At 36.0% G+C, this 24,072-nt stretch overlaps 2 protein-coding genes across 4 annotated transcripts; both read left to right on the top strand.

Annotated features, from left to right (window-relative positions):
• Window positions 1–872: 872 nt before the first annotated feature.
• On the top strand, window positions 873–17,163 carry LOC132055746 (uncharacterized). 2 transcript variants are annotated; one of them, XM_059447711.1, is made up of 9 exons: window positions 873–1,026; window positions 3,916–4,241; window positions 4,326–6,910; window positions 7,000–7,142; window positions 7,646–9,532; window positions 9,678–9,726; window positions 9,812–10,056; window positions 10,999–11,106; window positions 16,485–17,163. In XM_059447711.1, the coding sequence occupies exons 2-9, from the start codon at window positions 4,052–4,054 to the stop codon at window positions 16,714–16,716; spliced, it is 5,439 nt and encodes a 1,812-aa protein (XP_059303694.1). In that variant the 5' UTR covers window positions 873–1,026; window positions 3,916–4,051; the 3' UTR covers window positions 16,717–17,163. The 2 variants fall into 2 exon arrangements, with proteins under 2 accessions (XP_059303694.1, XP_059303693.1); XM_059447710.1 differs by having other exon boundaries at window positions 10,996–11,106.
• A 4,320-nt stretch (window positions 17,164–21,483) lies between these two features.
• On the top strand, window positions 21,484–23,933 carry LOC132055745 (uncharacterized). Of its 2 annotated transcripts, none has more exons than XM_059447708.1 (3): window positions 21,484–21,651; window positions 23,166–23,240; window positions 23,340–23,933. In XM_059447708.1, exons 2-3 carry the CDS (start codon window positions 23,190–23,192, stop codon window positions 23,679–23,681), a joined length of 393 nt encoding a protein of 130 aa, XP_059303691.1. In that variant the 5' UTR covers window positions 21,484–21,651; window positions 23,166–23,189; the 3' UTR covers window positions 23,682–23,933. The 2 variants fall into 2 exon arrangements, with proteins under 2 accessions (XP_059303691.1, XP_059303692.1); XM_059447709.1 differs by having other exon boundaries at window positions 21,491–21,651; window positions 23,169–23,240.
• Window positions 23,934–24,072: the final 139 nt, after the last annotated feature.

The raw sequence follows: 24,072 nt of genomic DNA, 5'->3' as shown, positions 1-24,072 counted from the left end.
TTAAATTGTGTTTGCAATTCAGTCATAGAGTTCATCGTCAACTGCTCTATTGGCCCATTGTTCTTAAAACAAACATTCTTTTGCACTTTATTGCTGCTTGCATTTCAAGGTATTTTTTTACAACTCACTTTAAAATATTCTTATGAAAATGCAACAATCAATTTATCAATTTTTTTGGCGCTGTGTGTAACACAAAAAATTAACTCTATAATGCCTCTTAAATTTAGTCTAAGAACGCCTAACAAATTCAACATTTCACTAGTTTTCAATAATTATGATTCACTCGTTCATGTTTTATCATGTATGAGAGTTGCAATAGCCTTGATGCAAAAGAAAGTTTACTTGGTAGTGCATATAAAATATATATATATATATATATATATATATATATATATATATATATTTTTTATTTTTTTTTATGTATGTCGAAAATAAAGACAAACACTCATATATTTAGATAAAGAGTCACGTAAATTTACCTCCATCGCATGTCTACGTCAAATTTTATCAATTCATCATAATTAAGTAATTTAATATTATAGAAATCTATATCAGTTAACCATAATTAGTAAAAAAAAATTATATGCAAACACATATCACACCTTTATTTATCTTAATATTTATCGCTATTATTTTTTATTGATATAAACATCAATATTACAATGCTCTTGAACTTTGTTAGATATGCTCGCACGTGACCTAATTTCCGTTAAGCATGTCAACTTCCGTTTGGTTTTGGCAGTTACATAAGGGACCAAAGTGCACCAAAATAGAACTTAAAAGCATACGTATGCACAATGTGAATATTCAAGGACCAAATGAAACTTTTCCTCCAAAGTTTAGGGACTGTTTCAGTTAAAATCTCATTTCGATTGCTTTATCTCTCTCTAGGGACACTTCAATTTCTCTCTCGCTCTTTCTTCTCTCTCAACAGCACCGCAATTTCTATCGCCGATTCAAAACCCTAGAATTCCGATAATTAACGGGTCGGTTCGGAGCTCCATTGTTATCAAACTCAACATTTGGGTATGTTTGCTTAACATTTTTGTTCTATATCTTATATAAGCCCTAATTTTATACATCTCTATGAAATGTACTGTTTTTAATTGGATGGACTTAATTTTTTTTTTTTTTTTTTACCGTTCTTGGTTTTGACGGCCTGGGTACAGTGAATTTAACAGCTTGTGATATCAGTTTTGTTCTTGATTGAGTAAATCTCTGTATTATGATGCTAGCTGAGGGTGAGTTGTTTAAAAATGAAACCTTTTTATAATTAGATTCTCTAACCTAAAATTTTGGAATTGATATATGTTCGTTGTATTGACTGTGATGATTAAGGTTGTGCTAAAGTGTAATGTGAGCAGATGATTAGCACTAATATGTATGTTTAAGTGAGAATTAAGTAAAACTTTTACCATTTCAAGAAAAAGAAGGAATTAAGTATGAAATCTCTGTGATAGTTTAAAGTTAGTTACTTTATCAGTTTGTCCTATCAGTTTTGTTCTTGGTTGAGTAAGTCTCTGTATTATGATGCTAGCTGAGTGTTTTTAAGATAACATACGGAGTTGTTTAAAAATGATGCCTTTTTATAATTTATACTCCCTCCAGATAAAAAAAAAGTGTCCACTTAGCTTTTTTTTTGGTCAAAAAAAGTGTCCACTTATTAAATCAAGAAACAATTAACCTTATCTTTCCAGATTTGCCCCTATTAATTGTTATATGATCAAATCCCAATGCCTATTTAATTAGGGGTAGTTTAGTCAATTTACATGTTTTTTTTTTCTTGGAGTGAGTAGTTTCTTAAGGGGTGTGCAAATGGCTAAGTGGACTCTTTTTCTGATCCGGAGGGAGTAATTTATATATGTTCTTTGTATTGACTGTGATGAGCAAGGTTATGCCAAAGTGCAATGTGAGCAGATGGTTAGCACTAATCCGTAGGTTGAAGTGGGAATTAAGTGTGAAATCCATCTTTGCAACTTATGTGATAGTTTAAAGTTAGTGACTTTATCAAAAATCTTATGATGAGCCCTAATTTATGTGGAATGCACTGTTTTTAATTGGATGGACTCGATTTTTATTTTTTTTACTGTCCTTGGTTTTACCGGCCTGGGTACAGTGAATTTAACAGCTTATCCTATCAGTTTTGTTCTTGATTGAGTAAATCTCTGTATTATGATGCTGGCTGAGTGTTTTTCAGATAACACACGGAGTTGTTTAAAAATGATGCCTTTTTATAATTAGACTCTCTAACCCACAATTTAGAATTATATATGTTCTTTGTATTGACTGTGATTAGCCGATGAGGAAGGCTGTGCTAAAGTGCAATGTGAGCGGTTGGTTAGCACAAATCTGTAGGTTTAAGTGGGAATTTAGTATAAAATCCATCTTTGCACCTTCTGTGATAGTTTAAAGTTAGTGACTTTATCAGTTTGTCCTATCAGTTTTGTTCTTGGTTTAGTAAATCTCTGTATTATGATGCTAACTGAGAGTTTTTTTTTTTTTTTAGATAATACACAGAGTTGTTTAAAAATGATACCTCTTTTTAGAATTAGACTCTCCAACACACAATTTGGAATTTATATATGTTCTTTGTATTGACTGTGATGAGTAAGGTAGTGGCAAAGTGCAATGTGAGCGGATGGTTAGCACATTAAGTACGGAATCATCTTTGCAACTTCTGTGATAGTTTAAAGTTAGTTACGTTATGAAAAATTTGTGATACTTTAGGGTTAGTTTTCTTCTGAGGTAATAATTATGGTTAACTGTTGGAATCTATCAAAAGTAAAAACAAGAAAAGGAGCTCTTGGAATAGGATATATTGTAAGAACAGAGTTTAAGATATTATCTTCATTTAATAGTTAGAAAAGTAGTGTTGCTCTTCAATGTGGTGGCACTGGTAGATTTAATTTCTAAAGTCAGTATCTTTTGTTGTGAGGGTAAACAAAAGTGAAGATAGTTGGAGAGGGAAGCGAGGAATGAGCTGTAGGGTCTCCATGAGAGGGTAGTGCCATATGGTGTGATGTTACTATTGTGATTAGAGGTTTGAGTTCCTTATAATGCAAAACAAAGCGGTCACATGAGCAATTTTTTTTTTTTTTTTTTGAGCAATAATTTTATAGTGCTATATCATTAACTTTACTGGGACTACATGACCTTGGTAAATAAGAACAAGCATCACAAATTTACTAATCATAAGGATTCATTTTCAACTTGACCTGTGCTGCATTCTGTAGGTGTCCTGACATATGCAATATTCTATACAAAGAGGAACCACATGGGTGCACCAAAAAGAAATAAGGGATGAAATGCTACTTTTCTATTTACTAAAAAAAAATAAAAAATGCTACTTTTCTATTGTTCAAAATTCATCCTCTATCCCTTCAAAAGCTCTCCTATTTCTTCCTCTCCAAATAACTCACATCATCTGAGTGCTAAATTATCACCCCCTCTCCCCCCCACACACACACAAAAAAAAAAAAAAAAAAACAAGGGCACATATTTCCACCTCTTCCCTTTGTGTGGTACAATCGGGGAGATTTTTTTTGAAAAGTGGACTGCCTTAAAATTTAGATGGTGTATTGAGCTTGTTAGTCTCATTTAAACGCTTTATATTGATCCAATCTTTGATCATTTCCGATTCTTCTCTTTCTTTTGTTTATGTCATGTCCTCTTGGTCCTCCATTTAGGTCGTGTCTTTGATTTGTGTGGAAGGATAGCGTTGAGCTTCAATGCCTGCACTTATTTCTCTTCTTGTAGTTTATATAGATGGTGCATGGAAGTAGTTCATTAATGTTAATGTTCAATTCTTACACCAGACCACCTTTTTCATCTCAAATAATATCATGAAGAACCTGACAATGTGGCACTTACAGCATGATTTTGCAACTTTTAATGAAAACTTGAATGATCTTGCAGGAGTTTCAAGACAGACAGCTGAGAATAGTTATCCAAAGTGAATATGTATATGTTCTGATAGTACATTGATTGTAATGCCAAACAGTAGAAGATTCAGTTGCAAAATTATACACGCAAAGGTTCTGGAAAATCATCTATGCCTGGCAATGAATTTGGAGATAGTGTTCACAATTTTTTTGCACAAGACAGCTTGTCACAAGTACAGCATAATTCCCCAGTAGTGGACGTCAATTGGCCAACTTCAAGGGGCAATATGTGGGCTGGAAGTCAGAGACAGATAGGTGTACTGAGTTCCAACACGAAAAATTACAATTTGCAGAATTCTGGTAATTTAACATGTCGTGTGCTCTCAAAACTATTAATAGCTTGGTGAATGGCTGTGATTGATCTCTTACTTTTCCTGCATGCAGACGCTGGAAGAGGAATAAGCAGTTACCCATTCAATGGGCAGCATGGTTTAAATTTTGCGCAGCCAATTCAGAGGCCTGAGCTTGCTAAAAATCAGTCACAAAGCCAGCAGCCAAATTTGAATGGCTACATGTATGGTAATCAGTTTTACCAGACAAGGCAGGATGAAACAAACTTTCCTGCTGTGGATACTAGTTCTGATCAACGTAATATAGCCTCAGGAGGCTCATCTTTTTTTGAGTCGCAGCAATGGTTGGGTCCTGAGCAGCACACAAGAGTATCTGTTAGATCAGAAACTTCGGATAGTCCTGTGAGTGGCGATCTTTTTGGTGGTCAGCAAATCTCTCATCAGCAATCAAACATGCTGCATTCTTTGCAGCGGCAGCAGTCTGGGATTAATGACATGCAACAATTTCAACAGCAGGTTATGTTCATGAAGATGCAAGAACTTCAGAGACAGCAGCAACTTCATCAACTAGAAGCAAGGCAACAAAATACTTTAAATCAAGTTTCTTCCAGTCCTAAGTTAGCATCTGGTGTACATTCCTCTGCATTAGTTAATGGTACTGCGGATTCTGGCGCATTAAATCATACCTGGGCAAATGAGCTTGGCAACACAAACTGGTCACAGCGTGGTTCTCCAGTACTTCAAGGGTCCTCCAGTGGACTCTTTCCCACCAATAATGGCCAAGCACAGCGCTTAATGGGTTTGATTCCTCAACAGATTGATCAATCTCTATATGGAGTTCCTGTTCCTAGTTCAAGACCATCTCTAAACCAATTTTCACAAGGGGTGACAGATAAGCAAGCAGTGCAGCCAATGCCAACTTTTAATAGTTCATTTCCAGTTAATCAATATGCTCCATTAGCAGATCAAGTCAGTGCGCAGGATGGGATTTTCCTCTCTAGACAGAGACTCCAAGTTGAAAATGTATTTGGAGATGCTCCAAGCCAAACCCTATCTAATGCAGTGGATGTGGGTAACCTTCAGCAAGCTGATGCTATGCAAAAAGCATCAGTTCTACAGGAATTCTGTGGCAGACAGGATATAGCTGTTCCTTCAGATACCTCACAGGAGGAAGCAGCCGGGGGAGCTTCTTCCTCACAGAACGAAGCAGCCGGGGGAGCTTCTTCCTCACAGAACGAAGTTGGATTGGATCCTACTGAAGAAAGAATTTTATTTGGTTCAGATGATAATATATGGGCCGCCTTTGGCAAGAGCCCTATGAGCGGCGAAGGTGGTAATCCTTTTGATGGTGCTGAATTGCTAGATGGGACTCCTTCTATCCAAGGTGGTACTTGGAGTGCTCTTATGCAGTCTGCTGTTGCAGAAATTTCTAGCAGTGATGTTGGTCTACAGGAGCAGTGGACTGGTGTGAATTTTCATAGTACTGAAATTCCCTGCGGGAGTCCGAACTTGACATACAACAGTGAGAGACATAAAACAACTTATGCCGAAGACAATTTGCCCCAAGCCTCATCCTTAAATTCTGTTTCTGTTCATCCCTCTGGTAGCCCCGATATGAGAAATAGCTATCACAATGTTCAGGGTCAGAGGTTTCCATTTGAGCCAGGCAAGGGCCTGCAATCAAATTCTTCTCAGAGACTTTTGCCGTCATCAGATGGAAGAAACAAGTTGTCTAATTTAGGCCAAACACAGATGTTAGGAGCTGAAGGTTGCCAGATGGTTGAGAAGACTTCAAATCCTCTTGACAGGGAAATGATTTTAAAAAACATTTCTACTTCTTTGGCACCCGAGCTTGGTGGAGCTAGGGAACAACACAACAAATCAGCTGGCTGGAGTGTTCTTGAATCAGCAATGCCCTCTGGAGATGCAGTGAGTGTCTCAAGAGAGAATCCATTTAAACGTTCCCAAGATTACAATCAGAAGAAATTCATTCAAGGTGAAGTTGTTCATAGGGGTGCTGGGTGGAATTCTGATCCTGGCCGTAATACTACAGTTACTATGGCACGCACAGAATCATCTGTGGGTAGTCCCCAGGCAAATTCGGAGGTCTTTTGCTTGCATAGTTCTGCCGCAACACCAAACTCAAGTACCATGAGGAGTGGCGAGGAAACCAGTCAATTTTTCCAAAATAATCATCAATCTAGTTATTGGAAGAATGCTGATCCATTGGTAAAATCTAGTGTCGGCAAAGGGGAGGTCTTACAACATCATGTTTCTGAGGACAACCAGCTTTTGCACTCATCTCTGGATATTGGCGACAAAGAGGGTAAAATGCATGAGATGGAGAACAGTGATAAACAGGAGAATTCGAATGACAGCCATCGCTCTAACTTATCCCCTCATTCTTCTGCTGGTGGTGTTAGGGATAATGTATTAACAGATGCTAAGGATTCAAGGTTTCTGCCCACTGGGAAGCATAAGTTGTCTAATGATGTTGGTCGGAGAAATTCTCGGGCTAACAAGTTTCAGTATCATCCTATGGGAAACGTGGATAAGGATGCAGATCCTACGTGTGGAATGAAACACCCTACTCATTCTCAGCCTATGTTGCAGCAGAATCCCCACCATGGCCAGTCTTTGTTGGCTCAGGTTCCTAATATTCAGGCAGAATTGGAAAAGGTGTTATATCTGATATATGATAGTATAATTCTATTAAGTTCTGTAAACCTTTGGTCAGTAATAAAAGGGGAATGTTTCGTAAATTACAGGTGGGTTTATCTGATGAGCTGGCTGATGGAAAAGGCTATGGCCAGGTGCACTCTGGTGGCAGCTTTCCTGGTGGTGGATCTAATATGTCTACACTGATAAACAGATCTTTTGGGCTATCACCAAATTCGGCTCCAAAATCTAGGTTGTCAATTCAGTATTGTCATAACTTACAAAGGCCTGTCTGGCCAGGAAACAATTATTTCAGTATTCAAATACTGAAATGATTATTTCCAAATTGAAGTTTGGCTAGAAGTTTTGGGTTTCAAGTTGAATGTCATTTGAACTAACATGAAAGCTGAAATAATAGTTTGAAGTTGTATTTCAAGTAATGTTTCTAAAGTCTTTGCTTCCCCTCAGAAATCTGAGTTTCACAAATTTTTCTTTTTCTAAATGAAACTATGTCCAAATAGAACTTTGACTTCCACAAACCTTTTTCCAACTTGAACTCCAACCGCTATTTTTCCAATTTCGACTCAAATGTTTCCCAAAATGCTTAGTTAATCTCCTAGGTACACAGCGATATCTTAAATCACTAAGAAATTATTTGTCATAACTTTAGATGATTCTTCGGAACATTTCAGCTGCAATCTTTTAATCTCTTCATGCTGTATAGATCTGATGCTTTGATTGGTTTTCTCATTTCAGTCCAGACATGCTGCAGCTTCTTCAGAAGGTGGACCCGTCGAGAGAGCGTGGCTCTACAGCTTACTTCAGCAATTATGAACATAAAGCATCATCTGATGCGCCTGAAGCCGAAAATTCTGATGGGTCTGCTGGACACCTCCGGCGAAGTCGGTCTTCGGCCTCTCAAGGTTTTGGTCTTCAACTTGGCCCTCCATCGCAGCAGATCTCAGTCCAAACCCATCTCTTGTCATCTCAAGGTCTTGCTGGAGCAGTTAGCTCTTCACAGTCAAGCCATGCTGCTGCTGAGATTAGAGAGAGAAGTCGGGGGCAGATGCTCTGTCCTCATCAGGCTCAATTCCCTGCCCCTTCTGGCCTCTTACAGCAAGAGTCTAAGCATAACACAAGAATTCCAGGAAGTACAATTAATGGAACTGATATGCACACCATGTCTGGGAACTTTTCTTCAGCATTTGAATCAGCTTCTGGTCATACTTACTCTAGAAATCAGCTTCAAAATCCCCACATGGTTAGGGCAAATGGGCAAGACTCAACAAATCAGTCTATTGGTGTATCTTTTGATGAACCCCATTCAACAGAAAAAGGAGATTCTGGCAGAGGACCCTTGCCGGATGGTGCTAGCAATGTACCATATAGCCCCCCGCTCTCTATGGGCAATTCTCAGTTAAGTAATGCTAATGGTCCCCATGGAAGCGTCTCCACTAATCGAGCTTCGTCCAAGGAGCCAGTGTCAGCTTCCCCTTCTTTTTTAATGCCTGGGATATCTCTGCAGGGTGCATCTTCCAAGTCCACTAATATGCACACCAATTTTCCACCACCACCACACCTTTTTAGTGGTCAGTATAGCAAGAATCCTTCCCATATTCTCCAGCAGAATCAGATGAATATTATGGAGTCATCATTATCTGCTCCAGAGAGGCAAGGTGATCAAGATGCCAACAAAGGAGGGACTTTCATGTCTGAGCTTGGTCGTAGTTCAGTGAATTCTCTGCATTCTATCGAGGGGGAAGAACTGCAAGATAAGGAGAATACTTCTGAGGCAGTACGTACGGAAAATGTGGACTTAGTGCAGGAGATGAACGATTCACAGGGTAGAGAATCTATTGTCAAGAATCTCCGCGAAGGATCTCCTGCAAATTCCTCTATGCAGAGAGATATTGAAGCCTTTGGCCGATCACTGAAACCAAACAGCTTTCCTAATCAAAGTTATTCCTTACTAAACCAAATGTGGACCATGAAAAACGCGGAGACCGACCCAAGCAATATGGCCCTCAAAAGAATGAGGGTACCAGACAGCAGTGCAGCTACTCAGCAAGTTCCTTCTGGTGATTCTAGAATGCTGAACTTCTCTGGGCCAGATGATTTGCAGAGAAGTGTATCATTTCAACATGGAGGAAGGATGACTCCTCAGGATGTTGCATTTTGTCAGGATGATTCTCAGACTGGCTCTCTTAACAGCAATACTAGTAGTGTTCAGCCTGAGCAAACTCAGATTAGTCCACATATGCCACCATCATGGTTCAATCAGTACGGAAGCTTCAAAAATGGGCAGATGTTACAGATGTATGATGCACACAGAGCTGCTGCTGCCATGAAGGCAGCAGAACAGCCTTTCATTCCTGCAAAGTCTACCAGTGGTTTGTATGCTTTTAACTCTATTCAGAAAGTAATCCATGCAACTGCTGATAGAAGTCAAACTGGTAATGTTGGGCAAAGTTCAATTGCCAACTCTGCTGCAACTGAACATTTTTCTTCTCTACAAACGTTGCCAATGAACGTTGATCAGCAGCACCCAATCATGAAACCGAAAAAGCGGAAACGTACTACATCTGAATTCACTCCTTGGTACAAAGAAATTTCTCTGGATTTATGTAGCGATCAGACAATCAGGTTCTTATTGTGCAACAACTTTGATAAAACCTTTGCTTTTAAGCTATTTGGCTGCTTCTGTTATTCCATCTGTTGTTTTCACTTTGGTGGTTATGTTATTTCTAACAGCATGTTTGTTGATGCATGTTAATTTTTCCTTTGGCAGCCTGGCGGATATAGAGTGGGCCAAAGCAGTTAATAGGCTTCCTGAAAAGGTCGCTTGAGTTGTCGACTATAATCCTATTATTTGTAATTTGGTTGCCGTTGCATTTCTGATATCCTTTATTCTTCTGATAACAGGTTAAAGAAATTGATTCTATTGATGATGGGCCACCAAGGCTTAAAGCTAGAAGAAGGCTTCTGTTGACCACTCAGCTTATGCAGCAACTATTTTATCCTCCGCCTGCAGCAGTTCTTTCTGCAGATGCTAAATCGGAGTATGAGAGTGTGGCTTACTCCATTTCCAGATTGGCGTTAGGGGATGCATGCGGCATGGTCTCTTGCTCGGATGCTGATACCAATATGCCTCAAGATGGCAAAGAACTGTAAGTTCTAGTTATTACCTTTTTTTTGGGAGATTGTTACATAATATCAGTACAAAGGTTGTACTGCAACCATATTTACAATGAGCAAAATTAGAAGAGAAAACTGTTCTGTAGTCCTAGCAAGATTCTATAATTTCAAGGATTGATTCAGTGTCTTCTGTGTAGTTCTGTTTACACAAAAAACAGAAAAGCAAGATACCATTTGGTTTGATCTTTTGCACTGAGCTACCACTATCCTCATCCTCAAAACATCTGGAATTCCTCTCATCCAGATGATCCACCAAACACATGCTGGGATAATTCTCCATCTACCTCTGTCTCTTGCTCCAGCACCAGCCTCATCTCAACATAAAAGAGCTTCAATAGTCTTTTTGAGCATTTTCAAGGATATACCTCTGAGATTAATAAAGGTCTTCCATAGCTAATCTGTTATCTTGCAGTGTAAGAATAAATTGCTAACTGTCTCAGATTCTTCCCACATAGATAGCACCTTGAGCAAAGTGAAATTCCTCTCTGAATGAGATTATCTTGGGTCAAGACAGCATCTTTTCCTAACATCCAAGTACAACAAGCTACTTTGTAGGGTATCTTGATTTTCCAAATATGCTTCCATGGCCAATTAATAATCTGCTGAGAAGATTGATTCAAAATTTTGTATGCTGCATTCACCTTATAACTGCCACTGTTATGCCCCTGTCACCACTCACCACAATGTATCCACCTCCATCTGTTAACCTTTAAAGTCTTCCAGCTGCTTGTAGAATTCAGTCAACCTAGCTACCTTCCAATCATTCAACATTCTCCTTAATACAAGTTCCCAGCCTTGAGAAGTCCACATTTGAGCTGCTTTTTTTTTGATGCTCTACTTATTACTTGAGATTGATTAGTTTGCATCTACAATTTGTTGTTGAGGTCCTAATAATTTGTTTGATGTATTAGTAGTCTTCCTGACAAGCGGAAAGCATCTGAGAGAGATGATAGACCTCACTTCTCCAGAGTTGTGGACGAGTTAATGGGAAGAGCAAGCAAGTTAGAAAGTGACTTTGTGAGGTAAATGGTTCATATCTCGCTTATGCTTTTGTCTTTATTTGATTCTAATTTTTTTTTTTTTGATCAAGTTAATGTATTTTCATTCATAAACAAGGCCAAACTGGCCGTATATGAGCGGTATTCCAAAAGGTAAAGAATCTACAAGGAGATATGATTCTCTACAAACTCCACCCAATCATCTATACACCAAGGAACTTCTTGAGAGCACCAAAAGAAAATAAGGGAACGGAGACTACTCCTCGACTGAGAGAAACTCGACTCTACTCCTTCAAAAGCTCTCCTATTTGTCTCTCTCCAAACAATCCACATTAATGCAAGTGGAACCACGTTCCAAGCCCTTCGTCTTCTCCTTCTCCCGCTCAGCTTCCATCACTAAAAAGATTCGAGTTTGTCTGAATTATTATACTACACACACACCTAGTCATTTATATTTTTAGTGATGGTGGGCGGGGGGGGGGGGGGTGGTGGGGGTGGGGGAAAGAAAAATAGTTGAAGGAATTGAGCCATCTAAGAAATCGGGGATGTCTTTACTTGTTGCATTTGAATAGGTTTGAATGGAAGATAGGTTCAGGTTTCAGGAGATATTTCATAAGTTAATTACATTTGAGCCTTGACATTTTCTTTACGCTGATGTTTTCTCATGTTCACTTCTGTATTTGGCGGTCTCTGTAATATGAATAGAAATAGTCTGTCTAGTTAAAGCAGAACTGCACAAAATGCTAAATTCTGGCATACAGATTTCAGCTTTTAAGTAGTCGCTCTTTGCGTGTCTATCTGTATTAATAAGTAGAAGACTTTAAAAATTATATAAATATTACAGTAATAAATTATGTATACTTTATTACTAAGTTGTATGCTATCGTTTAAGTATCAGTTCAAAAGTATATCCATAATTTGATGTGGTGCTAAAAAGTATAATACCAGTTGTGGACATTGAAAAGCCTAGTGCGGGTTATCTCTCCTGTGTGGTTTGCGAGCTATTGCACAGGAGCTGGGTTTACCCTATGCGCACCCGAACCCGAAGGTTAGCGGCTGCGGGTTCCCATGTCTCAAAAAAAAATAAAAAATTGTGGACATTGAAATAATTTATATCTAATTATAGTATTTATTAGTGCGTGTATTTACATTTTGGTACATAATTTTATAGGAGTGTTTGATTAAAGCATAATGAACATACTATTGTACACCTATAATCAAACATTTTTTCACAGAAAGTGTATTTATCTTTTTTTGTTAAACTAAGATAATTGAATTATATAAACTAGTTGATTTTAATTATATGACTGATTATAAATTTATAATTAAGAATAAGGAACTCAAAGGGGTGCCTATCGACATTTATCGACTTCAGTTATGATTTTCTACTTAGTCTTTATCTATTTTTCTTTTTTATTTTTACTAAGATAATTAAATTATATAGAATTAAGTGGTTATAATTCTATGTCAAATAATAATTTTAAGTAGGGCTAAGGGTCAAATTTACCTTCCAAGTATGGTTTATAGTTTAAATTTGCCCTCTGTCAAAGTTTGGGATCAAATTTTCCCTCCCTGTTAGGATACTTGATGAATTTACCCTTATATGGATGGGAAGTTTGACTTGGACTCCACAAAAAAAAAAAAAATGAGCCACTTCAAATCCACGTAAGCTCCACGTCGGATCCGCGTAGGATTTCATACCCAACTTAATTAACCCATAACCAAGTTACCCCATATTTGGTTACACCAGTTGAAGATTTCTTTAATTTATCAATGGGTCGGTCCATATCTGGATTATCTCCTTCCATTTCCCGCAGATTGAAATTTTCCTGAAATGATTTCTTTTTCGTTAATTTCAATCGGGGGATTTTTAAGCCGGGAATTGCGTCCTTGATGTGGCGGTGTAGAGTTACGGAGTGTGGATTTTGGAAATCGCCACTTGTATTCATAGATGGACTCTAAAATCGCCAAATCCAGATGATCATCAACAACTTCTTCTTCGTCGTAGTCTTCATTTTCTCTGTTCTGTTCTTCGCCATCATCATCTTGATTTCCACTTTGATCATTTTCTTTTGATTCTTGATTTCCACTTTGATCATCTTGTCCTGATTCTTGATTTACACTTTGATCATTTTGTTCAGAATTTTGATGATTTCCACTATCTTGGAAGAAGCATCCGAGATAACTTCTTCTTCACAATTTCACAGAATGACTCGTCACATAGTAGCTCTGTTTCATCCTTTGCTTCTTCTCCATTGTTGTGTTCTTGATTTCCACTCTTTTTCTTCATCATCAATACTAAGACTGCATAGTCTTTTACGTTCATTATTCAAAGCGAAGATAGTGGAATTAATTGATTGAGTTGGGTATGGGATCGTACGTGGAGCCTACATGGATCTGACGTGGCTAATTTTTTTGTGTTGTGGAGTCCAAGTCAAACTTCCATCCATATAAGGGAAAATTTGTCAAGTATCCTAACGGCGAGGGCAAATTTGATCCCAAACATTGGCGGAGGGCAAATTTAAACTATAAACCATACTTGGAGGGTAAATTTGACCCTTTTCCTTTTTAAGTATACAACAGGTAATAGATAAAATTTTACTTGTTTTGTTAATGAAATTTTCTTTTTTTCATACTAAGCTACATTTTTACTTATTCTCTAAGGATTTTTCCTTTTTTCGGTATTACTTGTCTTCTACAAATTGTTATGTTACATTATTCAAATAATAAAGGAACTTAGTAAGATTTTTAATTTTAAGACTTTTTATATTGGTCGCAGAGATTCTTCAGTCTTGTGGTTATCGGTCTTCTAAATCAAGATATATTGGTCAACATATATCTGTATTTGTTATTTTTCTACTTTGGGATGCATTTAAATTTGTGTAGTCTAGCAAATACAAGAAATAATATGAAAACCAAGCTAGTATCATATTATATAATCATCATATATTATGCAATAAAATAATACACTTAAATTAGATTAATAATAATAATTCAAATATTTTAAGAATCCTTATTAAACAAATAACTACTATTTCTAAAACCTATTAATAGATACTATTTGTAGAAAAATATTGTAGAAATACTTATGGAATCAAAATTTTAGAATAACAGTCAAGCTTTTAAAGAAACACATACAGATTGAACTTTGTGAATAGCGAATAGTCATAAATAAACTTTCCTTCTATTTTGTTCTTATGTTATTAAAATACAATGATAAAAACTGATGTAGAAAATCAAAATTATGCAGAATTAATTTGTGTTGGAATTTCCTTGTCATAAACCACTTTCCTTCAATATTCTTTGTATTGTCGTTCAGTTTCCTGATATCGACGTCCTTATTGGAGAACATCAAATACCAACCAGATTAAACTTGTAACTTAGATAATTACTCCTTCCAGTCCATATTATATAGTTCCTTTAGCTTGGGCACACCTCTTAAGAAATCCACTCACGCCTAGAAAGTAGTAAAGTAAGAGGTGTTCTCACTACGTTACCCTTAATTAAATAGTACCTATTTAATATGGTTTCTTGGTTATGTAAAAATTCACTCATCTAAAATAAGGATAAATTTGATAAAATAATATGTAATAATTAATACCTTCTTGATTATGTAAAAAATAATTATTTTAGACTAATCATAAAAGCATCATGTAAATATGGATCGGAGGGAGTTGTACTACATGGGAGTGAAAACAAATACTTCATGGAAGAACATGGGCAAGAAGGCTATACCATTTAATTTTCACAAATAATAATATAATTATGTTATAAGGAAATAATTTTTATAAGGTGAAGTCTAATTTAATATTGAAGTCCTAAATTTAGGAATTTTCTATTAAGTAGTTCAATTAAGGAAAAATTTAATATCTAAAACTTAGTTGATTTTAAAGACCTCAACATTAATGAAATAATTAAATGACTGTTTTGTCTAGTGTGAAAGCTACTTTTAATGGGTAAAAAAAGCTAACCACATTTCGCTAAGTGGCTTCGTGCTTTTATGTACAGTGGCGAATTCAGAATTTTCACTTAGGGGGTTCAGGAAAAACAAGAAAAGCTAAATATAAAAAATAATGTTGCCCCTAGGAATCGAACCTAGGACTCTAGAGACAATTTTAAACAACCTGGACCGCTTGAGCTAACCTTTTGCATTTGTCAGGGTATTCAAAAGTTGATATATGTACATAAACACAGAAAATCTACCCTATATATACAATGTGATTTTTTGCCGAGGGTGTTCAGGAACACCCTCTAAATCCGCCCCTGTTTGTGTATAGATAGATTATCAACTAGATCTAAATTTCAAGGACACATGGAGGTTTGTTTAATTGGAAATCACATCTTCTCTAATGATTTAGCACATCTTCGAAAATGGAAAGATGATCAGTAATAGTTCTTTTTATCACCATTGACGTTATTTCCCACTCCATCAAATGAAGAAATAGTGCTAATTTGGACTAAATCTTCCAGAAAGTGCATATTTGTTTGCCGGTTCATAAATGAATAGTGTCACTTTTTAGTAGGAAATCAACACTGCTATTATCCTAATATTTGCTCCCCTGGGCTTTGGTCCAGTAGTAAGTGCAAAGGGCGTGATGTGTGGGTTAGGCGCATGTCACTGGTTCAAACCCTGTGGCAAACATAGGTCTGGTATTTAAGTGGAGAGGGTAGAGAGTGGGTACATTATTCACTGAGTTTAACTGTGCGCCATTGGCCTTCAAAGATTTTCTTTGTTATATTTTAAAAAAGCTCCACAATGCTTTTGTACTACTCCATTTCAATTTGTGTCTTGCTTCCGTTTTTAGTTTGTCTAAAAAAGAATGTCACTTTCTATATTTAGTAATTTTTTAGTTTCAACATTCGCGTTTTACCATTAGTGAGATTCCCGTATTATAATGGAATGACATGGCATGTCTACGACCATAAGATTCAAATGGTATTTTTGGTATATTATACACACCGTTACTTTAAGACCATAGAATTCAAGAGTCTTTATATTCTGAAACTTGGTCCAGTCTAACTAAGACATAAAATGAAACCGAGGGAGTAATATTATGAGTTCATTTCACTTTGGCTACATTGATAGTTTCATCTGTCAAAATTGCCACCATTGAGCATGTGCATGAAGCCATCTAGTCTATTCTGAGAAAATCAATACTGCTATTTTTTTCCTCAGTGACTGCCCCATAATGCTTCCCTATTAATTTTAGGAGTTCATTTCATCTTTGATTTGTGTTACTCTTGTGTTGAGATTTATATATATGCTTCTCTCTCTCCAACAACACCAACAACCCCCCCCCCCCTTCTCCCCCCTCTTCCAAACAAAATGGGCTTGCTAAGCTTACCTGACAAAGACATTTGTCAATTCACATGGTTCTGATTTTGCTGCCACTATGGTGCAGTTTGAACAAGAGAGCGTCAGTATTAGACGTGATAGTGGAAGGACAAGATCTGGAGAAGTTCTCAGTCTTCTATCGATTTGCAAAGTTTCATGGTCGGGGGCAATCTAGTGGTGCTGAGTCATCTTCAACAGATGCTGCTGCACATAGCCATAAACCTTTTCTGCAAAGATACGTTAATGCACTCCCAATGCCTAAAAATCTCCCAACTAGGGTGCAATGTCTTTCACTATGATCATTAGTTTAGTTAATATTTTTTCGCCATCAATCCAATAGCTCCAAATCCCTTGGAAGTTTTGTTGCTAATTATGTACTGGCACTAGCAGCAGCACAAAGAGCACGGCGCAATTGCAGAAAGAACAGTCTCTAATTGGTCCCTCAATGCAATATAGGCAGTCCATTTTGCATGTAGGCCAATTATGTCAATTGTCAAGAAATGTGGTTCGTTCCATGTGTCTCTCTCCATAGTTAGAGATAGAGAGATGTCCATATGTAGTTAGTTCAGTGTTGTGAATGTAATGGTAATTAAATCAGGTGTAGTGTACTACAATTTCTTATCTTCTAGGTAAATATATGATGCCTAGGCTCATCTTAGTAGGTAAATGTGAATGTCAACAGTTGCGAAGTTGTTGTGTTGGCTATTTGTACCTTTTTAATACTCAGAACAACCCCCCCCCCCTCCCCCCCCCCCCCCCCCCCCAAACAAAAAAAAAAAAAATCCCCTCCTCTTTTCCTGCAGACCCCACAAAGAAGGATTTCTTTGTACTAATAGAACCCGTAACAGCTGGTAGCAATGTCAATGTCCTGGTTTTCTCTGGTCAGTTCTGCTTCAGGCAGGGAATGGTTGCACATCGAGCCAGGCTCTGAAATTTACATTGTATGAATGGGAACAAATTTTTGATGGGTTTGACCTAACATTTTGTTCTGTATGGTTGCTTACAGAAGGTGAAAAGTGTATAAAATGATCCATTTTACTTAAAATGACTTCTGGAAAGCAGTTTGCTCATTTTGCATTCAGGCCATGTGAATTCTGTGAAATGTTTATAACGTGATCAACTGTTGGATTTACTAGAATTCAGGTTGCTGCATCATTGCATCTTCGATGCCGTGTTGGTGCCTTGGTAATGTATGATTAAACTCTCAAAAAGCAAGTTTTGGAATAACAACTTAGCACTGAAATAGCATGGGATCGTTTCCTTTCATCTACTTGAGATTACTATGTTATGTTGGTATAAATATTACTGTAAACGGTTAATAAAGAAATTCGTGCAGAATTTTACAACGTTTGTGTAAGTTTACCAATGTAAACTGTTCGTAAGTTTACTAATGTAGGTCTTAAGTTGTGGTTTGGTTAGAGGGAATGGGGAGAATAATAGGCATAAATCTGGCATAAAATTGTACAGTCTTTTGCAGGAAGAATTTGAAAAATTAATTCAAACATAACTAATGCAACGTTTAGTTTGTTGTATGACCAAAATAGTTAATGCTTATGGTCGACGGTGCTAAATATTACCTGCATTAAATTGAGTATTAATGAATTATCTTATGTTGGGTAACAAACCCCCCTTCATGACCTTCAAGTTCAACCCCATGATGTGATTATCGAGGTGTTTAATGATAGTTGAGAAGAGTTCGTCGGAATCATTATCTTGTTGTCTTTGTCGTACCTTTGATTTGGTGAGCCAGAGTCCTTTCATACCGAATTCTCGGAACAATTTTTGTCTATGTTGACCAGTCGTTCTTACAGTCACAGACTTTCTATTACGCTCACGATGAGTTTGTTTTCGCACATTTTAGTTACTTTTTGAGAGGCATATGCCCTAGATAAATGACCCACCTCACAGTGTCCTTTAATCAATGTGACGGTGAGAGCCAAAAACTCTTAAGCTGCAACAGAATATATTTGCATGTGAAAAAAGGAAGACGAGCAGAAATTTTAACAGCTCAGAATAATGTTTTAGTTCTTGCATCTTACACTTGCTCACTCCCTTGAAAATGGATTACCAAGGCACGGCCGACTAATAACGTTTAACACATTTACTTATTTGTTATGATATGAGAAGGATGCATACACAATTTTTTTTAGTAGAACTAAAGTACACATGTTTTCCCCTTGACTTGAGAGATTATAATGTCCCCATTAAAGGAAATGTTTTCTTACATGGACACAACACAAAGAAAATCCATCTTGGAAGTGGAGAATCTCGGAGAACTAATGGTGTTCTACGATCATATTTAGTGGACAGTTTTGATTTTGAGCCCAACTCAAGGATCATTTTGGGTTTTCTCTACAAAACAAATATTAACTATTGTTTTTTTTTTTTTTTTCTGAAAAATATTAACTATTGTTAAGTAGTAATAAATTTGTAAAATATAAGATAAATGTTATGCCTTTATTTGTTTTGCAAACGTGCAAGAGTTTGAGTAAGTTTGTTCGAAAATTTAATTTGATACTTTCTTTTAGGGGTGTACAAAGTAAACCGATAAACCGCACCAAACCGATAAACCGAGTCAAACCGAGAAAAAAACCCGACTAGTGGTTTGGTTTGACTTGGTTTGGTGTTGGAAAAAAACCCGACCATAATTGGTTTGGTTTGGTTTTAGCTAAAAAAAAAGTCAAACCGAACCAAACCAACCCGACATTACATGTATTCAATTTTTAAAATATTTTATACATAAAAATATTTATTTGTAATGTAATTTATAAATATTTCTTAATTTTTTTCATAGTTTTTCATCTATTATCATATTATTCAAGCTTGAACTTAGGATTTTGAATGTGAATAAGTTTTATATCCTATGGATGTTAGTAACTCATATAAAGTCCAAACCAAAACCAACTCAACACTAATACTAACAAAAGAATTTCAATTTACCCATAGAAATAACAATAATGTTGGATATCTATCATTTAGTTTTGCATAATTGATTTAAAGAGTGAAAATACAGAACTTAAGTTTTTTTCTTGTCATGTAATTAATACTTATTAGCCGTACTTATTTTAGCATGACTTAGTATTTTTAGATTATGGTCATTTTCTTTATGGCTTATTAATTAGCAATATTTATTTTAACCGATTTTATTATCTTTTGTTGAATATTTTAATACAATGTCATCACTCTTCTCACATTTTGTGTTATTTTCTTATGAAACACCTTAATTACATAGTTGTATCTTACTAGGACTAAAGAAATATTTGACGTAAAAGTTATATGTTTTGTATCAAGATTATTCGAAAAAAAACCCGAATAACCGAGAAAACCGAATAACCGAGAAAACCGAGGTTGAAAAACCCAAATTTTATTGGTTTGGTTTGGTGTATAAATTTAAAAACCCGACGCAATTGGTTTGGTTTGGTATTTAAAAAATCCGAACCAACCCGATCCATGTACACCCCTACTTTCTTTGTCAAATTAAGTGTTCAACTAATATTGTAATTTTTTTTCAATATTTTTTACTAGTATAAGAGACAAGTTAAATTTTTTGAAACCGATCTATTGCCATATAAACAACACATGGTGACCGCTGAGTAGTTTACTAATTAACTGTAGTCAATTGATAAAAGTAGTAGAAAAACATATATCGAATGCGATACTGTGAGATGAATGAGACCTTTTATATTTAATCAGATATTTTGATATTTTTGGTTCTAACTCTGTAAATGGAGAAATTTCTGACATGTTATCCTAATGGAATGGGGTAATATAATAGAGCATAGATTTATAATATCATATATGGTTAAAAATAAAATAAAAGAAGGGCACTCCAGAATTTTTCTTTACTAATGGCAAGTTCTTTGTAGTTATACGGTAGGATTTCTATAAACACTCATTCGCTGCATTTCATTAGAACAACTAATTATTTTTGGAATCATCTTTCAAGTGATGTTATATTATAGTATGTTTTAACTATAATAGCATTTCGCTATAATAGTTAAAAAATATTCGAATAAACAACGTTTTTATAAAAGAGGTTTGACGTTGCCCTCAAACCTGCATTAATCTTTTCTAGAGCCCATTTGAGTTAGCTGATTGTATATTTTTTGATAAGCATTAAATGTTGAAATCACTTTAATAAAAGAATCAATTATGTACTTGGATATATATAACTGTTGAAATTAGCATTCCTAAGTAGTTAATAAGTTTGGTAAAAAGTGTTGATAAACTATTCTTCAATAAAATAACTAAAATACTCTTTAATCTTTTTTCTTTATTTTTTTTTTTATAAATTTACAAGTATTATGGTACGGAAAAGGATGGACGACGTACACAAAACGAAGATGAAGCTAGGAGTTGTGTTTTGAAAAATATATTTAAAAATCTTGATTAAACTAAAAGTAGTTAAAAACTACTCATAAATTGAGATTAGCCAATTTATAGGGCAAATTTCACAGATGACCACTCACACTTTTTTTTATAGAAGTCACTTAACTATCGTTTCTAACACAAAAGTTACTTAACTATGAGTAGTCACTAAATCACTTTCCGGTGTCACTAAACCACTTTACGATAGTTAAGTGTACTTTTCGTGAAGTGGTTTAGTGACCTTTGTGTTAGTGTACTCAAAGTTAAGTGACTTTGAGTTGAAAATGATAGTTAGTAGCCGTTTGGCCATAAAAATTATTCACTTTTTTTCGAATTTTTTTTTCACTTTTTTTACTTTTGGGCATTTGGCCATAAATATTCCGAATACAACTTGAAGTTGTATTCCGAAATACCAAAAACAAGAAAAACTTGTTTTTTAATTTTTTTTTCCCTTTTTTCACTTTTTTACAACTACATTTCAGCAAAAACTACAATTTCAAAAACTATGTCCAAACACAACTCCAACTCCAACTTCAAAAATTCTAAAAAAAGTGAATTTGTTTTTGGTATTTATGATCAAATGACACCTTAAAGTGATTTTTGTGAAAAAAGTGATAGTTAAGTGACCGCATGTGAAATTTACCCTCAATTTATAACTTTTTGATTGTAACCAAACTTTACATAAGTCAAAAGGTGTTTATAGCCCATATTGACCTGGTTGATTTCCTTCGTCACCAAGACAACTTTCCCAATTTTACTTTGGAAAGAATTCTTCTCTTCATATAAAAAATTAAATTCCATTCGACAAATACGGTAAAACTCAAATATCGTCAACGAGGTTTTTCCGGCTAAGCTGCTTCAACCTGGTACCCTTCTGTCCTTTTAGCTCTAACACACACGAAAGTACATATATGTGCATTCCTTTGAACTTGCTAGAGAAATCCATATGTGCATTGTACATTCTCCAACTGTTTTTGCAAAAATTGCAATTTAATTTTTACAGAAAGTAACGGAAGAAATTACTCTCTAACTGCTTAAATCTGTTGCAGTACTTTTGCTCATTGTAGTGCTAACGTGGGGAGGGGTGGTTTGGTAACCTGGTGTCCGAGCCAGCTTGTGGCATCTCGACTAATTTCACGGGATACTGTTAGAAAAATAGGAATATATAATCGAAGAAGAAATGGCTTTGAGGTGTGGAAGAATCGACTTTCCTCAAAGAGATAAATTGGGGACAATACAAGCAATTCCCTTTAGGATGCAACAAAGCCCGTGTTTATTCCTGTAAATTTTTCTATTCTACTTCAAGAGTGTCCTTATATTTATAGAACTTAAGAGATGACTTTTCATGAATAGTCATGGTCTTTCACGAACAGATATATGTGTCTGTTCACCTAGTGTTTTGTCTCTACTGGGATTTAAACCTGAGACCAACCTACTTCATTGACAACTAGGCTACACCCGTGGGTGCCTAATGTGGGTTTTTACAGTTGAATTGCTCAATTTTGGCGTAATGTAGGCTAAGGAAAAGAGAGAAATATGGAGAAAATTGACTTCTAAGTTGGAGTCCTACGAATGGGTTGGGTTGCTATCAAAAGAATCGTGAAGTCGTTTAGTGGAAGAGGCAATGTATAATATCCTTAAATTAATTTTTACTCGATGCCTTTTATTTTTTGTTGATATTTTTTAGAATAATGAATAGATTATTTGAAATACTTAGCCTTATTTTAAGCGTGAAACATAGGTTTAGATTATCGTTCTGTGTGGGATTCTCTGGGGTTTGTGTTTAACTAGGTGAAAATTTATTTATTAGAATAACGAATCGGGCTATCTTTAACAGCCGGAAACACAAATTGATCTTTTTGTCGTGATACATTGCTTCGATTTATTATTATTATTATTATTGTTTGATAATTGTGGTGTCCGGGAGCTTGCGCGCATCTCGATTAATTCCATGAGGTGTCTGTTACCTCACCAACACAGGTACCATGTAACTCTATCCACCAAGGCTTGGACAAATGAGAAGAAATCACTTACTCCCTCCATCCCAATTTATATGATGTAGTTGACTAGGCACGGAGTTTAAGAAAGAAATGAAGACTTTTGAAACTTGTAGTCTGAAACAAGTCACAGATATTTGTGTGCCCTTAAATCATTTCATTAAGGGTAAAGGGGAAATTTTAAGTTAAATTATTTCACATTATAAAAGTGTATCATTCTTTTTGGGACAAACTAAAAAGGAAAGTGTATCACATAAATTGGGACAGAGGAAGTAGTATTTTTTACTCCGCTGGAATTTGAACTTGAGACCTCCAATTCTATTTATTTCTTTGTATGAAGTATCATTGTAGAGAATATCAACTTTCCTTATAATTATTCACAGTAGTTCAGTCCTAGAAGACGGAAGATGAAGAATCAGCTGAGGATGTCGTGGCAGCGGCTTTGTAGGCTTATAATGGTAAGCCAATTACTCCAACTTCAATTTGATCGCCACTAAGTCATGCCTATTAGCAAATCTTGCAATTCATCTTCTTCTGAAGCCAAAATCCTTGTGTAGATTTCTAGGCCATTTGGAAAGCCATTGAGAGATAAGGCGATAGTAGTTGCTGGAAGAGTCGCTGTAAAGGAAGAAGGAATGACTTTGAAAGCTTCTTGTCCAGTGTGTTTACAAGTTATCAGCACTCCAGTTGATTCTGATGTGAGAATGACAGTGGCAGTACACATGAGCTTATGGCACCCAGATGATGTTCAATTTCAGTGGGAAATAATGCAAAACAAAGGAAGATCGGTTGTTCACATGCCCTCTTTCTGCTTTGGAGCTGGAATGGCTGCTGGGATTGGTGCTCTGATGGTTATTCTTGCCAGAAGTCATGCTCAAGCATTTGGCAACAAAAGGTGAAGCTTATCTCTAATTCCGACTAGAAAGGGGTTATGATGATCTTTGTGTTTTGCCGCTAGTTTTGCCTCAGTTCTGGAGAATTGTAGAATTACGAAGATCAAGTAGATAGAGTTTTCTAGTGGCTAAATGTTATGAGTTCATATTATTGAACGACTAAGGTTATATGAAGATCCATGGGATGATAGTAGTTACGGCAAAAATAGTTTTCCTATTTCTCTGTGATACCAACATGATGTGAATTTTTGTTCTGGATATGTGTCCCTAGTTACTTTTAGTTCCTTCATTTCTTTAATGACGGTGGTGTCCGGGCTAGCTCTTGCGCCTGCTACCTCCAACAATTCAAGTACTGATAGTGATCTAGCTTTCGCTGAAATTTGAACATGAGACCTGC

Source organism: Lycium ferocissimum, chromosome 5 (assembly GCF_029784015.1).
Source record: "Lycium ferocissimum isolate CSIRO_LF1 chromosome 5, AGI_CSIRO_Lferr_CH_V1, whole genome shotgun sequence".
Lineage (NCBI taxonomy): Eukaryota > Viridiplantae > Streptophyta > Magnoliopsida > Solanales > Solanaceae > Lycium > Lycium ferocissimum.
Note: the sequence above shows the minus strand (reverse complement) of the source record. Positions and strands in the feature narration are given on the sequence as shown.

Excerpts from the sequence above, each read along its gene's own strand:
- LOC132055746 (XM_059447710.1), top strand. The coding sequence starts at position 4,052 with ATGCCTGGCAATGAATTTGGAGATAGTGTTCACAATTTTTTTGCACAA. Across the intron at positions 7,143-7,645 it reads AATTCGGCTCCAAAATCTAG|TCCAGACATGCTGCAGCTTC; the intron begins GTTGTCAATTCA and ends TTCTCATTTCAG. Across the intron at positions 9,727-9,811 it reads TTAATAGGCTTCCTGAAAAG|GTTAAAGAAATTGATTCTAT; the intron begins GTCGCTTGAGTT and ends TTCTGATAACAG.
- LOC132055745 (XM_059447708.1), top strand. The coding sequence starts at position 23,190 with ATGAAGAATCAGCTGAGGATGTCGTGGCAGCGGCTTTGTAGGCTTATA. Across the intron at positions 23,241-23,339 it reads GGCTTTGTAGGCTTATAATG|ATTTCTAGGCCATTTGGAAA; the intron begins GTAAGCCAATTA and ends ATCCTTGTGTAG.